Consider the following 18,450-nt stretch of genomic DNA (forward strand, 5'->3'; position numbering starts at 1 on the left):
GGAAAATGGAGGGGTATACGTGCATACATACATACCACTAAATATTTATATTTATATATATATATATGGAGAAACTTGATGAATTTATAGTAGAAAAAGTAGGGAAATTGAAGAAATAAATCGGCATGACCCGTTTGGGTTATTGTATTTTTTTCTATTTGGCTGCGCTTGGGTTCATGGCGGTTATTGTAGAGTTCGAATTTGATTTCGAGCTTGGATTTGAGTTTGAAAACGGAGGGTTGTTTTTGTGGTTATTATTATTGTTGTTATTATTATGATTAGTTGTGTTGACAGCAATTGATGGTGACGGAGCCAGCTGCGATTCTAGTTTTTGCTTCAGATGAAGTTTGCCTCTTACAATTGCATCGTTGTCCTCCTCTTCAGACGAAAAGCCTTCACTGCCACTGGACTCGATATGGAACTTGGATTTGGGCTTCCCAGTCATGATGTTTGTAGCACTGCTTGGCATGTTGCTGTTTCTTCTCGAATGGACGGTGCCTGAGGGTGACCTCTGTTGTTTCAGCAGGTATTGCTGGTTTGATGGCGATCTTGATAGCACGGCGCCAGCGCTGTTGCCGCCGCTGCCAACCCCACTGGCATTATTGGTCGTTGTGTTAGAGTAGCGTCTGGATATGATGAAAGGGTTGGTAAAACCCATGTGTTGTGGGGGTGACGCCGAAGCTGATGGGGGTGAGGGCAAGTGAGAAGGCGTATTCATAATTGATGACGAAAACGAGTAGTGATTTTGCATAGGCGGTCTTCTCAGGGGGTTTGCTGAAGACGGTGTTACTGTGGAGTTGCTGTTGTTGTTGATGTTGTTGTCATCAGATAGCATGTCAGCGTAGGAATAAAACCTTAGCAATCTTGAACCGTGTTCGTTGGGAGATCTTGGGTGCGCAGGTGACATTTCGTTTTCAAAAGATTGAGATGAGAGACTCCTAGTTCTGCCCAGGGCTCTATCCAGCCCAATTGTAGATGGCCTTCTTGAGTAGACCATATCGACGTCATCAAGCCCAGTCGTCTCGTCAGTGACAATAGAACAACCAGCGTCTAATGCAGGAGGGACGAAATTCTCTAAAGTACGACGGTGATCTAGGGGAGTCTGCACAACGAAATCAGGATTATACGTTTGGTAAGATGCTATGGACTCATTTGTCCTGGAAGGTTGTAGGTGCAGGTTTACTGCAGACGATTTCTGGCTCAGATTATGGATATTCCTATTGCTAGTGTTATTATGATTAAACAAACTGGTCCTACTGCTTTGCCTGGAAAGAGGGTTCGCAGTGTTGTTTGACACCGTCTTATAGAGATATGACGGGTCCTCCACGTTTCGTTCAAAAATCATAGAGCTCTCGCTCATGGAGGGGGAAGGTGGCATATAAGTATCATCGTCCTCCGTCTGTACTGCCACGTGGGAGTCGTGGTCCCCGTTACTGTTGCTAGTATCCATCTCAGCTGTATAAGTGTGTGCCGCGTTGAATAGTCAATTTGCAATGATCTCCAGATCAGCCCTGTCTTCCTCAAAGAAACACATCAGTTCAAAGGGTGAGTCTGATATTCGAATTAATCACCTCACGATTGTTGCAACATTTGCGGTGTCCACACCGTGCGACGTGACCATAATTAAGAGAATTTAGGGCCATAGCATAAATAAAACACTATGCCATACGTAGTGCAAGCACTGGCCATACCTCGGCTGAAAAGCATATAAAATGCTAATCAATGGGTAAATACTACAACGACAAACACCTTCCACAGTTTTCTAGATCGATCTGGTACTGTTTCAGCAATATACGACATGTCACTCCACACGAGAAGAGGCCTTCCTACTCTTTTTCTCACGTATATAAAGTGAAAAAGTTTTTTGATATGCTACTCTCGACTTCATTTATCTTACTATTCAGCTAGTGTCCGGTTACATCTAACTATTAAGGACGTGTACCACTTCAGCTCGGCTGAGGCTGAGGGCTCTGGCTTGAGTGTCTGTTTCTGTGGGCAAGAACGGAGTTGTGCACGAGAGAGTTTGACAGGCGCTTCCCGCTAGCCAATGTTGTCATGCTTGTAAGGGTACAAGTGCGATCTGGCTGTAACACAATGTTACTGGGCGCTACTATTCTCTTTTGTGTATTTTACGTTTTTCCGACTTCTTTTTCCATTTCCATTTTTTTTTTTTTTTTTGATATATCATGATGAACATTATATTTTACTGCGTTATCGTATTGACGGGGGCTGTTTAAGTACAGTCTTGTTTTATAATCTATATTCATTTATATTTTATATTTCTTACCAAGGAAATTGACTTTTAACAGATTTGCTGAAAGATATATCCTACAAAAAAAAAAACTGGAAAACTTGAGGTGGAAAAAAATGAATAAAAGAGAGTGTTGAGAGTAGCTCCTCTATGGGATTAGTATACTATCTTGTCGTATATTACTGTGTAACGAGCGCACTGTAGAGAAGCTCTTTGGTGAAATGGTAGACCAATGGACACCATTGCAAAAGGAGATCATCTCAGGCTTGACCGCGGGGTCCATAACCACCCTGGTAGTGCATCCATTAGATTTACTTAAGGTTCGTTTGCAGTTATCTGCCACGAATGCGCAAAAGGCCCATTATGGTCCACCCACGGTGATCAAGGAGATCGTACGTTCATCGGCCAATAATAGATATCGTACACTAAAGGTGATCAATGAACTATACCGTGGACTAACCATAAATCTGTTCGGGAATGCCATTGCATGGGGGGTTTATTTCGGATTATATGGCATCAGCAAAGAACTAATATACAAGTCAGTGGCAGGGCCTGAGCAAATCCAGCATAAAGGCGCTAACAATGACCACAAGATGAATTCGCTTATCTACTTGTCTGCTGGCGCTGCCAGTGGACTGTTGACGGCTATCTTGACGAACCCTATCTGGGTCATAAAGACAAGAATCATGTCCACCAGCAAAACTGCGCGGGGCTCTTACACTTCCATATACAATGGTGTCCAGCGATTGCTACGAACCGAGGGCCTACAAGGACTGTGGAAGGGTATTGTTCCTGCACTATTTGGTGTTTCGCAAGGCGCTTTATATTTTGCAGTTTATGATACTTTGAAGCAAAGAAAATTGCGACAAAAGGGCGGCGTTGGCGAGAAGAACCATTTAACAAACTTTCAAACCATTGAAATCACCTCCTTTGGCAAAATGATATCTGTCACTTTGGTCTACCCTTTCCAATTACTAAAATCAAATTTGCAGAGTTTTAGGGCGAATGAACAAAACTTCAAGTTCATTCCTCTAATAAAACTGATCGTTTCCAATGACGGCTTCCTGGGACTTTATAAAGGTCTGTCTGCAAACCTAGTACGAGCCATTCCATCCACCTGCATTACGTTTTGCGTGTATGAAAATCTTAAACATAGGCTCTAGCAGGCGTACATATATATGTACATAACACACTTTTGTGAATATAGAGAAAGAAAAAAACATAACCTGGTGAAGAGAAGAGGTTACTGTGAGGGATGGTTTTGGTTTTTTATTATTTCTAAAAAATATTTGTGATTATATTACAAAATGTAAAGTGTTAAAGAAAACTATTTTAAAATTTTTTAGTAACCCAAAGCAGCTAGTTGTTTAGCAACATCAGATTCAGCAACGGTAGCGTTAGCAGATGTGACCTTCTTAGTGAAAGCTCTCTTCTTAGCGTAGTATTCAGCTGATGAAACCTTTCTCTTAGCTTCCAATTTAGCAACAATGTTTTCGTATTTCCAACCAACAGAGGAGGATAATTTAGCTAGAGTAGTGTACTTTCTACCTGGTTTCAATCTTAAAACTCTCAATGCTTGTGGGACAACAACTCTCTTTTTCTTGTCATATGGAGGTGGAATACCTTCGAAGACCTTTAAACGTTCCAAGGCAGCCTTACCACGAGCGGTCTTGTGAGAAACCATACCACGAAGAGCCTTGTAGAAGATTCTAGATGGAGCTCTGAAATGGAATGGACCACGGGTCTTGTTGAAACGAGTAGCCTTTCTTAAGTAGTCATGGTACTTTAATTTGTTTCTGAAAAATTCACCAGAGATGTTTAATTCTTCAGCTCTAACAACAACGATTTTTTGACCGTTTAATAATTGTTTAGCAACAACGGAAGCTAAACGACCTACTAAATGACCCTTACCTGATTAAAATTAATATTGATGAATAAATGTTCATTTATTCAAAAAATTAGATCTGTTAGTAAAACTCTTTCGGATAAGACGGCGATGTGATTCCTTTCCACTCTCTCCATATTATAAGTTACCTCTTGGTCTTAGCATGCATTTATTCTATCGGGTTCTTCAGAAATTTTTCTTTATGGTTTTAATAACGATTTTATATCATATCTTGGGAAGATTCATATATTGTGTAATAAAATAGACCATGAAGTAGGAGGAAGGAATACACTCGATAAAAACAAAAAAATCTAACGTACCATCAATGACAACAACTGGTTCAACAGACATTTTCTCGATTGATTCTTCACCTTCTGTCTTCAAAAGAAAAAATATAAAATAATATTTGTATAATGCAACTAATATGATGTACGTAGTAAATAGCTAATATAATTATTACATGATAGCCCAAAATTGGCCTATTCCTGTACAATCTACGTTGGCCCATTGCAATAGTACATTTCCAAGCACAAGGTTGGGGATTCCCCTTCCACTGCAGTTGCGCAATGAGCCTGGAGGGGACTCTCGCCTTTCCCAGCTTGGGCCTGCGAACAGAAGCCCAGCCGAGGAAATATTCGCCCAGACAGGTTTTGCTCTGCCTGAACCTTTGAAAGCGCCTTACGCTCAAGCCGAGCATAGCGAGCCAACACTTCCGCCAGGACGCGAAATGAAATTCAATAATTCATAAATATGTACAGGTTTTTTGGGTGTAACGATGTTTAATTTTATAAAGCAGTCATTAATTTTGCTTTCAAATAATGGAATCTGCATAGTACTTCCAGATATACTCAGCAAGGGAATCTCCATTCTTCATTCTTCTCCTCTTGCTATGCGTCGATGCTGGTAACAGGGCACTAGTTTTATTCTTTTTCATGAAATAATAGTCCAATAGTTGCTCCTTAGGAAATTCCAACACTGTTCTTATGGGTGCTCTAGCATTATTCGCCATTACACGCAATTTAAGCAAAATGTCCCTTATTAATTCATGTGAGCGTTGAGGCGACGATTTAAATTGAGAGTTCCTACACATGATCTCTAACCCGTTGATGTATAATATAATCTTTAGCGGATCAGCAGCAGCGTCTTCTGTGTCCTTTTGAGCGTTGATCTTGTTCATGGATAGAATTTGTAGTATTTTGACTGTTATGGCGCTAAGCTCTTCTAGATCAAGACAGGTGTTAATTCTGATATTTTCATATATCTTGGCGTTTTCTGAAAGATCTGGCGGTACTAGTTTCTGGAAATGGCTTAGCGGGAATGAGTTTGTAGCATCGATAAAGAATAATTGGGTAATAACATTATTGTTCAAAAGATTCTCCTTGATGAATCGGCAAAGGTCAGCTCTTGTCGGTGATGGCCAAATGGCAATCAGGTCTAAATCTTCATACTTCATCCGTGTACGCTTGTAACCTTCCCCTTCCTTTTTCTTGGTGTTTTCTTTCTTCGAATGTAAAGCAAATAATTTAATGACGTTTTCGCGTTCGATAGTAAACAAGTATATGGGTGATGAAGAATATAATAATTTATTCCACGTAAAGATATAAATGTAAATACTCTGTTTATGTAATCGTTACCCTAAGTAATGTGAACCTTACTTACTGAGGCTATGTCGTTGTTGTTGTTGTTGTTGTTGTTGTTTAATAATACACACGGGTATCTCTCAATAGTAAATAAGCTCAGAGAGAACCATTATTCACGTTGGCATTTGTGGCTATGTTCATCGACATCTTGGACGGCATTTGACTAGTCAATTGGGTTTCTTGCAATTGTGGGGTAGTCTCTTGTAAAACTGGTCTTGTGTTTTGGGAAGGTCGCTTCACCTTCTGCGCCTTTATCTCCCTTGTAGCTGTAAGTGAAGATTCGGGGGCTGGTATCTCTCCAAATTTGGACATGTGTAATTGTAATTGTCTTGTTACTGATGCACCACGTCTGATCTTGCTTAACTTACCGGCGTTCCATTTGTTCAAGAAATCTTGTCTGATCTCATCGCTGATCTTCCAGTTCATCCCTTTACCCTGTTGGCCAGCTCTCTTGGGTACCTTTTCGAAGGCTTTATTTAAGGATAAGTTATGTCTCACAGAATTTTGCCATGCCATTTGAGAAAACCTATAAAATGAGTAGTTGTCAGAGATAAATTTGTAAATATCTGCTAATGAAATGCTGCCATCTGGTGTGGAAAGAATGGCTTGGGTGATCATCGAGGCATATGACTGTGGAGGTTTAACGTATCTATTTTCATCTAGTGACAAGTCTGAAGGGTTGTCTATATGAGGCATGATATTGTTGTTGATAACATTGCTGTTACTGGCCGAGTAGGTATTTGGTCGGATGCCCTCTCTTGTTTCGTTCTCATCATCATCTTCGTCTTCCATCATAATCGTGTCTCCATGAGGGTCGCCTAATGCGTTTACTTCTGATGACGACGACAATGGAGTGTGCAAGTGGTCCAATCTTTGTAATCGAGCCTCTTCTTGCAATCTTTGCTCTCTCAAATAGGTGGAGCCTTCAATGACGTTGCGCAACAACGGATTGTTATTGCCATTTGTGCCATAGGTTGATAGCAATTTGGGCATGAGATGATTAAGGCAATAATCTGGTATAATAGTCTCTTGTTCCGGTAATATAAAGATCATCTGAACACCACCAATATCGATAATACATCCTGATTGTAGCACCGTGGGGGGAGAGTCCGGACCTGTGGGGATCCTTCTAAAATTGACCTTCGCACCATTTCTACCAAATATCTGAAGCTCCCACGATCCGCTTTCCAAGTTAAATCTGATGGCAGCATGCTTTCTGGACACGATCTTGGCAGGACCTAAATCAATGTCTATGTTTTTCTGGACAACCGCGTCTGGGTGTGCGTTTAAGCTCAAGCTGTCTGTGTTCCTGCCGATGGTAACTTCCAATTTCTGCACATAGTAGGTCCAATCACGCCCGGCAATCTTGGCATACGCGTTGACCTCTCTGGCAATGCTCAGATTATTGGAATAGTCGGTCGACACGGCTACGGGTTCGGACGACGATCCAAGAACGCACGTCACGGCATTGACGAGACCTTGGCGATCCTGGACTGTATACGAACTATATTTACCACTAAATTCTTGTTCAGCATTGGTAACAGACATTTTTTATTCCCGCTATCTTTCAAAATATTCTGTCTTTAAAAACCAAACCGGCGCTCTTTACCCCGTCCCTTGAACCTTGAATGCTCTATACTACTGCCACCTCCCAAATACCTCAACATGCTGTTCTTTCATCCTATACCGCTTCTGATTTGTTTATGTTTTTCCAATTTTTTGTTTACCTCATCCAGAATCAACCCCTACTTTTCCTATTAACATCACCCTATCTGAGACCTCTTATTTTAAAAAAGCCCTTTTTAAAAACTGTACAAACCCTACATATTGTTCACCCTAACTATTTCCTTTTTTTTGATAAATTTTCTTCAAAAGTGACTAGAATAATGGAACTTGACTATCAAAAGAAGATCCTTTCATGTTGAAAAGGTAACTTGCGTAAAACGCAGCAGTAATCGGACTTTTCGTAAGAACTGATTAGAAATCTCAAAGAGGTTAGCGTGAACAAAAAAGTACCTCTTTTTGGTTGCTATACAAAAGATCAACGGACAAATAAAAAGGAACAGAATCAATACCTGATAAGGCATTATGCCGGAACAAGCGCAACAAGGAGAACAGTCTGTCAAGAGAAGGAGGGTCACTCGAGCTTGTGACGAATGTAGAAAGAAAAAAGTCAAGTGTGATGGTCAGCAACCGTGTATTCATTGCACTGTATACTCTTATGAATGTACATACAAAAAGCCTACGAAGAGGACGCAGAACTCCGGAAACTCCGGAATGCTGGCACTAGGCGATGCTGCTGGTCCATCATCAAGTGTTGTCGTGGCTACCGCTGCTTTGAATCCGAATAAACTACTTTCGAGTGTCAAACCTGAGAAACCTCCGTTACCAGGTTCTTCAACAATACCCGCAAGCAGCAACATGTCCAAGCCAAGAAGGTATAAGACCAAGAGTACTAGACTACAATCGACGATCGACAAGTATAAGCAAGTCCTTGATGAGGTATTCCCGCAGTTGCCTGATATAGATAATCTGGATGTCCCTGTATTTTTGCAAATTTTCCACAATTTTAAAAGGGAGTCGCAATCATTCTTAGACGACACTGTAAAAGAGTACATTTTGATTGCCAACGACAGTTCGTCTCCAATCCAGCCAATGCTCTCTTCAAATTCAAAACATTCAACTCCAGACGAGTTTCTACCCAACTTGAAAAGCGACTCGAATAGTGCCTCTAGTATAAACAAGGAACCTGACAATATAGACACGTACTCCAATATTCCAGTAGGTAGGGAAATAAAAATCATCTTACCTCCAAAACCGATCGCCCTACAATTCGTAAAAAGTACCTGGGAACACTGTTGTGTTCTTCTTAGATTCTATCACAGACCATCGTTTATTACACAACTAGACGAATTGTATGAAACAGATCCGAACAATTACACTTCCAAGCAAATGCAATTTTTGCCGCTATGTTACGCCGCAATTGCTGTGGGAGCATTATTTTCCAAATCTATAGTCTCCAACGACTCTTCGAGGGAAAAATTTTTACAAGACGAAGGTTACAAGTATTTCATAGCGGCAAGAAAACTAATTGACATAACAAATGCCCGTGACTTGAACTCCATACAGGCCATTTTGATGCTGTTTATATTTCTACAGTGTTCTGCACGTTTGTCAACATGTTACACTTATATCGGCGTGGCTATGAGAAGCGCCTTAAGGGCAGGGTTTCATAGGAAATTGAGTGCAAATTCTGGTTTTACCCCAATAGAAGTTGAAATGAGAAAACGTCTTTTTTACACCATCTATAAACTAGACGTTTACATCAACGCAATGCTAGGTTTACCTAGATCCATATCTCCGGACGATTTTGATCAAACTCTACCTCTGGATTTATCGGACGAGAATATTACGGAAGTTGCATACTTACCTGAAAACCAAAATGCCGTGTTGTCAAGCACAGGGATTTCCAATGAGCATACAAAACTCTTCTTGATCTTGAATGAGATCATTTCTGAGCTGTATCCAATAAAAAAAACCAATAATATCATATCTCATGAAACAGTCACCAGTTTGGAGTTAAAGTTAAGAAACTGGTTAGATTCATTGCCCAGAGAACTAATGCCTAATGCCAAGAATATTGATCCTGAATACGAAAGGGCTAATCGTTTATTACACTTATCCTTTTTGCATGTCCAGATCATATTGTATAGGCCTTTTATTCATTATTTATCGCGTAATATGAGTACTCAGAATTTAGATCCCTTATCTTACCAAAGAGCAAGAAACTCTATTGCTGTGGCTAGAACAGTCATCAAATTAGCAAAAGAGATGGTCAGTAATAATTTGTTAACAGGTTCCTACTGGTACGCCTGTTATACAATTTTTTATTCCGTCGCGGGCCTTTTGTTCTACATTCATGAGGCACAACTTCCTGACAAGGACAGTGCTAGAGAATATTACGATATTTTGAAGGACGCAGAAACTGGTAGAAGCGTTCTCATTCAATTAAAGGATTCTAGTATGGCTGCTAGTAGAACTTATAATCTGTTAAATCAGATTTTCGAAAAATTGAACTCAAAAACTATCCAGCTGACTGCATTGCAATCATCTCTCTCTAGCGAAAGTGGTTCTTTGGCAACTAATAGCACCTCGGCCCTTGGATGTGGTCCAGGGGAATCTTTACAACCGCCCGTGTTCTTCTCTTCTCAAGACACGAAGCACGGTCTTTCGACAGGGAAGAATGATGAAAGCACGAACGATTACACAATGGCGAATTATTTAAACAATACGCCACTCTCCGAAATTCCTCTAAACGAAGCGCAGCAGCAAGATCAAATGCCTCAAGGATTGACTAATACATCTAATGAAAGAGGTTCTAACAGCTTTCTTTCAACCGATATTACACTTGATGATAACAACCAACGAAATATGCTTGATGCTACAGATGACGTTCTAATCAGAAACGATGACGACATAACAGGCAACAGTGTATTTGATTTTGACAGTAATAAAAACGATGTATCAAATAGCTCCAATCCAGTTATCACAAACAACAACAATAATCATAATAATCATAATAATAATCATAATAATAGTAATAATAATAATAGTAATAATAATACCAACAACAACAACAACAACAACAACAACAACAACAACAACAACAACAATAATAATAATAATAATAATAATAATAGTGATAATAATAGTAATAATAATAACAATAATAATAACAATAATAACAATAATAGTAACAATAATAATAATAATAACTTCCGCATGAGTATTGACAACAATTCACCATCATTTGAAGGCTTTGCTCAATGGCAGAGGCCACCTTCACGAGATAATATGAGCATAGAAGACAAAGCAGATACCTCACCTGATACCGAAATTAAGAGTGAGCAAAACGGAACCGAATCAAATAATATTCTTGGCGTATTTGATCAGCTAGATGCTCAACTTTTTGGGAAGTATATACCTTTAAACTATCCCTCTGAATGAAGCTCTTTATTTGGTCTATACATAGGCTCATGGCGTTTGTGTGTGTATTTATATATGCTAATATTAATAATAATAATATTAATAATAATAATAATAATAATAATAATAATAATAATAATAATAATAATAGTATTTATTATTGGTTCTGAATGGAAAAATGCTGCCTTTTGAGGTCACTTTTTTTAATTATTATTTATTGGTGTTTCCTTATGCCGAAATATTCACCTGTCTTGAATGTTGAATTCGAAAGATCGAGAGAAAATCGTAAATAATAGCAGATATATAGCAGTATGCCAACTATTTGATATTAGTGTTGTGTGGTCTTCCTACATATTCATGAAAACTTCAAATGGTCTTTATATACGTTTCTTACGCCAAGTCAAACTTAACAACAAAGTTAACAAAACAATTTGAATTATATTCTGGGTTTTCCACTTCTATTTATTTTTACTGCAAACGAATCAGCCAAATGTGTCTTGAATGAAACATTAGACGGCGTTCTTGACAAGCTCCTGTTCAATATAACAGAGACTTTTTTATCGTACAGCTGTGGAGCAGATTCAAAGGAAAATGTTTGATCAGTACGAGTTGTTTCGATTGAGTCTGAACGTCCGTGAGGAATTCCCATGTCCATCTTAGAGGAAATATTTGGTACATTTGTATCTTTTGTAAAAAAGCTATCCAAATTATCCAATTCTGCCCACATATGACTTAACGAAGCATCCTTTTCTTCTGTGACAGAAATGGAATCATTCGTATCCATTCTTCCAAGATCGTAATCACCATCCGCATGAAATTCTACAATCGTATCCATCCTACCAAGTTCGTAGTCACCATCCGCATGAAACTCTATAATTGCATCCATATCATCCGATCCATGAGCAGAGATTTCATCTGATTTGCTTGTGCCACATGTCATAAACACTGCGTGAACGTTGTGTCTTGTTGTAGCCGCAGTCATTGTTGGCATAGGAACAGACCAACCACTGTCTTCAGGCAAACCAAACAACGTAGTAGTAGCGTTATCGCTATCCTTAACATCTTTATTGCCCATCGTTATTCTTAGTACGTCCTTGTCCATCTTGCTCCCAGAAACGTTTGGTACGCAATCCAAGACTTCTAAAGCCTTTGCTTCGTACTCAGTAAAAAGTAATCTCAGCAAAGGAGAAATTAAATCAGCTCCCACTCCAATGAACTCTGGCCTTCTTAAATCAATCAAAGGGAAAACATATTTCAAGATTTCTAAAGTTTGAACTCTAATCCATCCTGTTTTATTAAACAAAAGTCCTAATAAAAATACCAAAGTTTGAGCAGAATATAGGGGGAAATAGTTCCTTGATATAAAACTTACTACTTGACTCATGAAATCCTTTTTTGACCTGAATTTATTCTTTGCCAAAGAATCAATCAAGCGGGATAATGAAGGTTGCTCGTACGCGTTTGCTAGCTCAATTAAAGAATCTGCGGCAACCTGGATGGCCGTAAAATCTTTACGGTCCATTGCGTTCAAAAATCTTGGAAGATTTGCAATCAATGCAAACAATAGCCTAGAGTCTGTATTTGCTATAATTCGACTATCCTTCAACAAATTTAACTTATCCAAAAATTTCCATGTAATTTCCAAGGAATTCGAAGATCGCAATCCAGTCATGACTATCTGCTGTAAACCATCAAACCGACCTTCCCAATTCGAAGGGAAAATGGCAACCAAACATTGCACAGTATCCGGCGAATCCAAATCGATCTTGGAAATGAATTTGCTCAAACATGATAAAACTTCAATGAATTCCTGCTCGTGTATACTGCTTAAGCATGCCGTGATGGACCAGAACAACTGTGGGAAACTGATTAAATTGGTTGGATCAAGTTCCGCCATTATCGCATTTAAAGTCATCAAAATTTGCATGGCAAATCCTTGTATATCAACATTTCCATCTGATATAGTGTTTGAGAGTCTATGAAGCATATCACGCAACATTTCTTGATCCAAGAATGTTAATAACGATCTGAAAACTTGAAAAGACCTGCACGCTATATGCCTTACTGAGCAAGTAGTAGCCCATTTTAAGGCGATTCTTTGCCAGGTTACTTGAAATTCCTCCAATTCTGAAAATATAGCGATAATGTTCCTGATCAGTAAATCCATAGTTTTAGGTGATCTAGCGCCTTTTTTCATCAAATTGTCATATGACCACAGGACATGCTTATTTCTTAGCAGCTTGACGGTTTCCTCAGACTTTTCATGGGTTGGTGCCAATCCAAATATTAATGTAGACGCAATTTTACATGCGCTTTCATGAATGAGGGGAACATAATGGTCTAGTAAACAAATGGACATATGTAAGAGTAATGGGATTTTTGCCTTGACAGATTCACTCAGGTTCGTTAGCAAATTTACCAAAAAAACTATTGAAAGCTGCGCCTTCGAGAAGATAATTCTTTTTCCGTTGTAATTCAAACGTTCCCAAATATTCCCCAAAAAAGAGTACTTATTATTGTTCATGGGCTCAATGAACGTATGCTTGGTTGAAGGAACCATGCATTTGGGTTCTAAATTATTCAACAATGTATCAAGTAGTCCAATACCGCCAGGAATATTTGCCAAATACAAGACGATATCTCTCGCATATTGAACAAATAATGGATTACAATGGTTCATTGAAGAGTTTATAATGTATTCCAATGATACGTGTATGTTTTGAAAGGAATTACCCTTGCCTAGCGAAATCCAGAGCTGCTCCACTTCGTTTGGTAAAGAATCGTTAAGATCGATGGTGATGAAAAATAAATTATTCAAAACCATAAAGGTATCGAGCTCTTCTACCGATTTTAATGTAAATTTGTTCACCCAGGGTACCATGAGCACTAACAAATCTCTTTTTATCTCAAAAGGGAACAAATCTAGTATTCTAACCAAGCTAGAAAATATTCTCAAACATAAGTCTTGGGATAGCAGCTCGGCAAAGATACTAGAGATTTCCTTTGCAGTTGATTTATACACAGTCTTTGAAGAGTTTGCAAGCCTTTCTTTGAATACCTTAGTATAAGAAGAGTTATGCAACTTGGTTTCAACGGCTGAAAGTAAATCAACGGCATATGTTCTGGTATCTTCCTTATCAGCCACCAGCCCATACAAACCCAAAGAAACTAATTCGTCTTCATCTAAAACTAAGTCATCCAATTTCAACACGGATTTACAGAGTGTAGTGTAATATAAGACAGCTACCGAAGAATGAGAATGGTGCGAAACACACTGGAATGCAACGTCTTTAAAAAGTTTAGAGTTTTCCCTGTTTTTCTCCAGTAAATTCTCTAAAGCACGCACCCCAAGGTTTCTAACGGTTGTGTTATCTGAGTTGAATAATGCTTCAATCCAGGCAAGTAAATCTTCAGTATCAAAAGAAATTACAATGGGTAATTCTAAATCATCATCCAAAGTTTGCGTTATTGGGTCTGAACATAAAGCGACCATAGTCTCTAATACGATCATTTGAAGTCTATTTTTTTGGAACTCTATTCCAGTAGTGATCGCGGTTCTATCTCTGCCATTTTCAGTATTTTTGATCATTATGGCATATCTCTCTTCAGATATCGGTTCATAATCACCATAACCGCACCACTCTTTCAAATAATTGAAACAAGAGGCACGGGCTTGAAAAGGGAATAATTGGTCTATTTGCGGGTGTTCCCTTACTGCCATATAATAACTTAGTATAAGGCCTGCGAAATAGCTTCGCAGTGATTGGTATTCATAAGAGATTTGTACGGAATCCTTTTCAAGAAACTGTTTTGTTTTTTGTAAAAACTCAGATAGTTTCCGAAGTATCCATTCATCATTAAATATCATATCAGCCTTCAAATATGGTGATAAAATCGTCACAATATGGAACATCTCAACTCTAATTTGATTATTGGAACTTCCCTCCTTCCAGGCCATTAAGAATACATCGATGGCTTCTACGTATGCTTTGAAGATGTTGATATTCATTGAACTTAATCCTGTTATAATGGCGTCCCTAATCATAACGTATTTCGCATTCAATAAAGGAAGAACCATTTTGAAGATTGATTTCGCAGATTTGATCTTCTGATGCTGAACAGTAAAAATTTGTTGGCTCTTTTTCCTTCCATGTTGAGGAATATTAGAGGGAATATGCAATTTTTGGTCAAACGTGGACGTTAATGAAGTACATGCTGCAATTAAATAGAGTTTCCATTGGTTTACAATTGTTTCCGGTAGAACATTCTTGGGTTTAAAATCGACGTCATTTGCTACGCGCAGAATGATTTCATGTACTTGAACCAACCTTATGCAAACGATAGATCGGCATAATGCCATGGCCATAGGACATGTCTTAAAAACCAGTGCCAATAATTTAGGAAAGGCCCTTTGCCATAATGCAGCGTCTACCCCATACTCTGATTCTGCCAGTTTAATAAGTAGTCCCTTCTTATATTTAGAGTTTAGCCGGTTGAATCTTGTTTTTTCAACCGCACTTAACGTTGCCTTGTGTGGATTAATTAGGGCTGTAGTGTTACATTCATTCAATAAATCAATAAGCCTTGTACCACGGTCCGCTGCGAAATGAGATGATGACCTCGAATGTCCATTAGATAATTTCTCAGTTTTTTCCATCATGGCCTCGTCAAATTTGAAAATAATTCTCAATATCTGCACACCTAACCTACGGATTCTTGCGTCGTGCGAGCAGAGGAAAAATAAACCGTTCCCTTCCACTTCCTCGATAACGGTTACTGTATTTTTCCATTCCAGTTTTTCTGTTTCATTAGTTTCTTCTTGTTCTGGATCGACTGGTAACAAACGAATTCCATCTAATCCAGTTTCTTTCTTATTTTCTTCTTTGTTAGATGATTGAAACTCCTCCAGCCAGGATTCTAGGAGCTCAACGTAAAGCATTAATAGCCTGTTGTATTCTTTCGATGACAAATATGACATGTTATAGCTTGATTGTGTCTTTTCGTCAAAATCAAACGAATATTTCGCAAACCAGGTAATTAGGGTGTATGGATTCTTTTTAGCAGCTAATGCCCTTAGTGCGTTTTGACTGCTCGAGGAAATTATTGTCTCTGAATGGACGGCGTTCCTTGATAAGATTTCGATCGTAGATTTATATGGAATATTTCGTGAAATAGAGAGACAGCAAGGTATAGCTTCAATAATGGTACCAAACAATATAACATAGAATGACTTATTTTTACTTGAATCGTTGTCATTGGAAAAGCTAAAAGTAAACGGACTGAATGTATTCGATGATTGCTTTTGATGCTGATTTTCAGGAGACCAGACTTCAGAGCCAATGCTAGAATCTAGTAGAAGGAACAATTTATAAAAATAATCCGATATTTCGTTATGGTTTATGGAGGATGCTTCTTGAATCTGGTTTACAGTAATGTTGTTTAGGTTCAATTCGTAAAATCTATTATCGTCTTCGGGAAACTTCGGCCTTTCCTTAGTAACTAACAAACCTTTATATGTATTTATGGTTAATATTAGTTTTTCATAGTTCGCATTTTCCAGATTGGAACCATTGAAAGATTGTCGTATCAAAGGAATCAAGGCTTGCTCCATTAAAAAGTTTGGGTGCAAAAACCCAATCGATATCAGTGCATCTGTTAAGGGATTTAAAAGTCCAAAATCGCCGGTTATCCAATTTTCCTTTTTTCTCGTGTTCAAGTACAGTTGTAAAAGTTTTGTAAGTGTTCTTGTAGTGTTATTCAAAGTCTCCGGACATCTATACAGATAAACCCAAACTAATCTTGATAAACCAACTGCAAAAATGGTTCTTTCATTCAAACTTTTAGACTTAACTTTCGATGCGTTTGCCTCCAATAATGATAACCATTTCTTGGAAAATAAATCTGGCGGTGAGGCACATAAAATAGAAACTGTTAGTTTGAATCCGCTTACCCAATACTTATTATCGGCCTGCAGTCTTTTAGCAGTATTCAGTAGAGTGGACATTGCTTCTACCCATGTGGGATGATTTACTTCCGCGGTCAACGAACCAGCTAATGGTAGTAATAATTGGTTTGTGACTTCAGCGTAAGCTAGACAAACAGGGAAATTTTCAGTTTTTGCAAAAAATTTTGACAAACTTTTCATAAAATCTGCACTCTCTTCAAATTTCTCTAGCGGATAGTTCTTTAATTTCAGGTATCTCATGCCAAGAATTAACAAGTGTGTACTTGGCTCTAATTCCGGAGGGATATACGTAGGAATTATTTCTAGATCGGCTATAAAACGATCACTAACTGACAAGAATTTCTTTTCAGACATGGACCCTAAAAGTTCTGCAAATGAATTCCAGTTCGAGGATTTGATCAAGCTAGACGAAATAGAAAGTGGATCTGTAGTTTTCAACTGAGTGAAAACAATTTCTTCTAGCTTATCGGATAAATCTTCTTCTTCGTTATGGGGTGCTTGCTTGACAATTTCGTTTAGTACTCTGCAAAGAATGTATATGCTGATTAAAGATTTCCTGTCCGCTAAGAAAGCTTCTTCCTTGGCCAAGTCAATAGCGTTCTCTAGGCTTTTCAGCTGCGAGTTTGCTATGGATGGGCCTGAAATAGTACTGTTACTGCCACTGCTAGTCTTGAGTAATGGAACTTTGTTGTTTACAGACGATGACGCATGCCTTTTCATGTTAGGAAGGCCATTTATGCTGGCATTATGCTTATATTTGGAAGTTGTATTACTGGAGGATCTTGATAACCGCCTGTTCGTCATAAACTGAGTAGGGTGCACTTTTTCAAACTCGTAATCTTTTATTAGTTTTTCCACTTCCTCTGAAGCTGAATTTGCAGCTTCTGATTTTGTCTTCCTCCAAAACATCATTGCATCAATAACGGGTTTTGGCTTTTTTTTTGCTATGTGACCTAAGGATCTTATAATTTCATCAAAACTGGGATCAATTCCTTCCCCTAGAATTTCTACGATTGCAGGTTCCATCACGACTAGTTGCTGCAGACACGTATTTAATTTATTTTCCGCATATCGAATAAACTTTGTGAAAAGTATATGAAGAGCATATTCAGATGGACTTTTCCAATCAGTGGCCATTTGCTGTCTTAGGTTAGCTACATAATCTTCCGCCACAGATTTTGTTGCAATATCCGTGGGTGTTGACTCTTGCATGCTCGGCTGCTCTTGTTGTTCGGTTATTCTCACTGAAATATCCTTATGGTTGTCTTGCTGCGCAATAAAGGGCTCTAGGGAAACCTGGTCCTTTACTTCCTGTTGATGCTGAAAAAGTAATTGCTCACTTAATGGGGTTCCCTCTGAAATATCAATAGGAGGTGGAATATCAATAGTGGGTGCATTGGTAAGGAATTGGTGCAAATGAGGTGGATCTTGAGGGACTTGACTTATTTCCACTGAATGCTCTTGGCTCGAAGGATCAATATCTATCGATATCTGGTTACCACTGTTGGACTTTTCTACTGCATTTGTCGGTGGGAAAGTGAAACCGGTACCATGATCCCTCTGAGGTGGAAAAGTGAATTTCGAAGCCATTTTAACGTATTTTAGATTAAAAAAACCAGTACCAAAATGAATTGCAATAGTCTGTCAGTACCACCACACTTTGCGCAACTTTGGGCTATTATGACGATCCAAATACACGTTTGATTCCCCCCTTCAATGATGG

General features: G+C 38.6%; 7 protein-coding genes across 7 annotated transcripts; 2 read left to right on the top strand and 5 right to left on the bottom strand.

Annotated features, from left to right (window-relative positions):
* Window positions 1-154: 154 nt before the first annotated feature.
* On the bottom strand, window positions 155-1,450 carry VHS2 (Vhs2p; the record flags this gene model as incomplete). Its single annotated transcript, XM_018365769.1, has 1 exon — window positions 155-1,450. One exon carries the CDS (start codon window positions 1,448-1,450, stop codon window positions 155-157), a length of 1,296 nt encoding a protein of 431 aa, XP_018221487.1.
* Window positions 1,451-2,472: 1,022 nt separating this feature from the next.
* FLX1 (flavin adenine dinucleotide transporter FLX1) lies at window positions 2,473-3,414 on the top strand (the record flags this gene model as incomplete). The annotated part of the gene is made up of 1 exon (XM_018365770.1): window positions 2,473-3,414. One exon carries the CDS (start codon window positions 2,473-2,475, stop codon window positions 3,412-3,414), a length of 942 nt encoding a protein of 313 aa, XP_018221488.1.
* Window positions 3,415-3,593: 179 nt separating this feature from the next.
* On the bottom strand, window positions 3,594-3,935 carry RPL16A (60S ribosomal protein uL13; the record flags this gene model as incomplete). The annotated part of the gene is made up of 1 exon (XM_018365771.1): window positions 3,594-3,935. The coding sequence occupies one exon, from the start codon at window positions 3,933-3,935 to the stop codon at window positions 3,594-3,596; it is 342 nt and encodes a 113-aa protein (XP_018221489.1).
* A 1,012-nt stretch (window positions 3,936-4,947) lies between these two features.
* Window positions 4,948-5,589, bottom strand: CSM2 (Csm2p; the record flags this gene model as incomplete). The annotated part of the gene is made up of 1 exon (XM_018365772.1): window positions 4,948-5,589. One exon carries the CDS (start codon window positions 5,587-5,589, stop codon window positions 4,948-4,950), a length of 642 nt encoding a protein of 213 aa, XP_018221490.1.
* Window positions 5,590-5,872: 283 nt separating this feature from the next.
* FKH1 (forkhead family transcription factor FKH1) lies at window positions 5,873-7,324 on the bottom strand (the record flags this gene model as incomplete). Its single annotated transcript, XM_018365773.1, has 1 exon — window positions 5,873-7,324. One exon carries the CDS (start codon window positions 7,322-7,324, stop codon window positions 5,873-5,875), a length of 1,452 nt encoding a protein of 483 aa, XP_018221491.1.
* A 540-nt stretch (window positions 7,325-7,864) lies between these two features.
* Window positions 7,865-10,783, top strand: ASG1 (Asg1p; the record flags this gene model as incomplete). The annotated part of the gene is made up of 1 exon (XM_018365774.1): window positions 7,865-10,783. One exon carries the CDS (start codon window positions 7,865-7,867, stop codon window positions 10,781-10,783), a length of 2,919 nt encoding a protein of 972 aa, XP_018221492.1.
* A 415-nt stretch (window positions 10,784-11,198) lies between these two features.
* TAO3 (Tao3p) lies at window positions 11,199-18,317 on the bottom strand (the record flags this gene model as incomplete). Its single annotated transcript, XM_018365775.1, has 1 exon — window positions 11,199-18,317. The coding sequence occupies one exon, from the start codon at window positions 18,315-18,317 to the stop codon at window positions 11,199-11,201; it is 7,119 nt and encodes a 2,372-aa protein (XP_018221493.1).
* Window positions 18,318-18,450: the final 133 nt, after the last annotated feature.

This window comes from Saccharomyces eubayanus, chromosome IX (genome assembly GCF_001298625.1).
Source record: "Saccharomyces eubayanus strain FM1318 chromosome IX, whole genome shotgun sequence".
NCBI classification, from domain to species: domain Eukaryota; kingdom Fungi; phylum Ascomycota; class Saccharomycetes; order Saccharomycetales; family Saccharomycetaceae; genus Saccharomyces; species Saccharomyces eubayanus.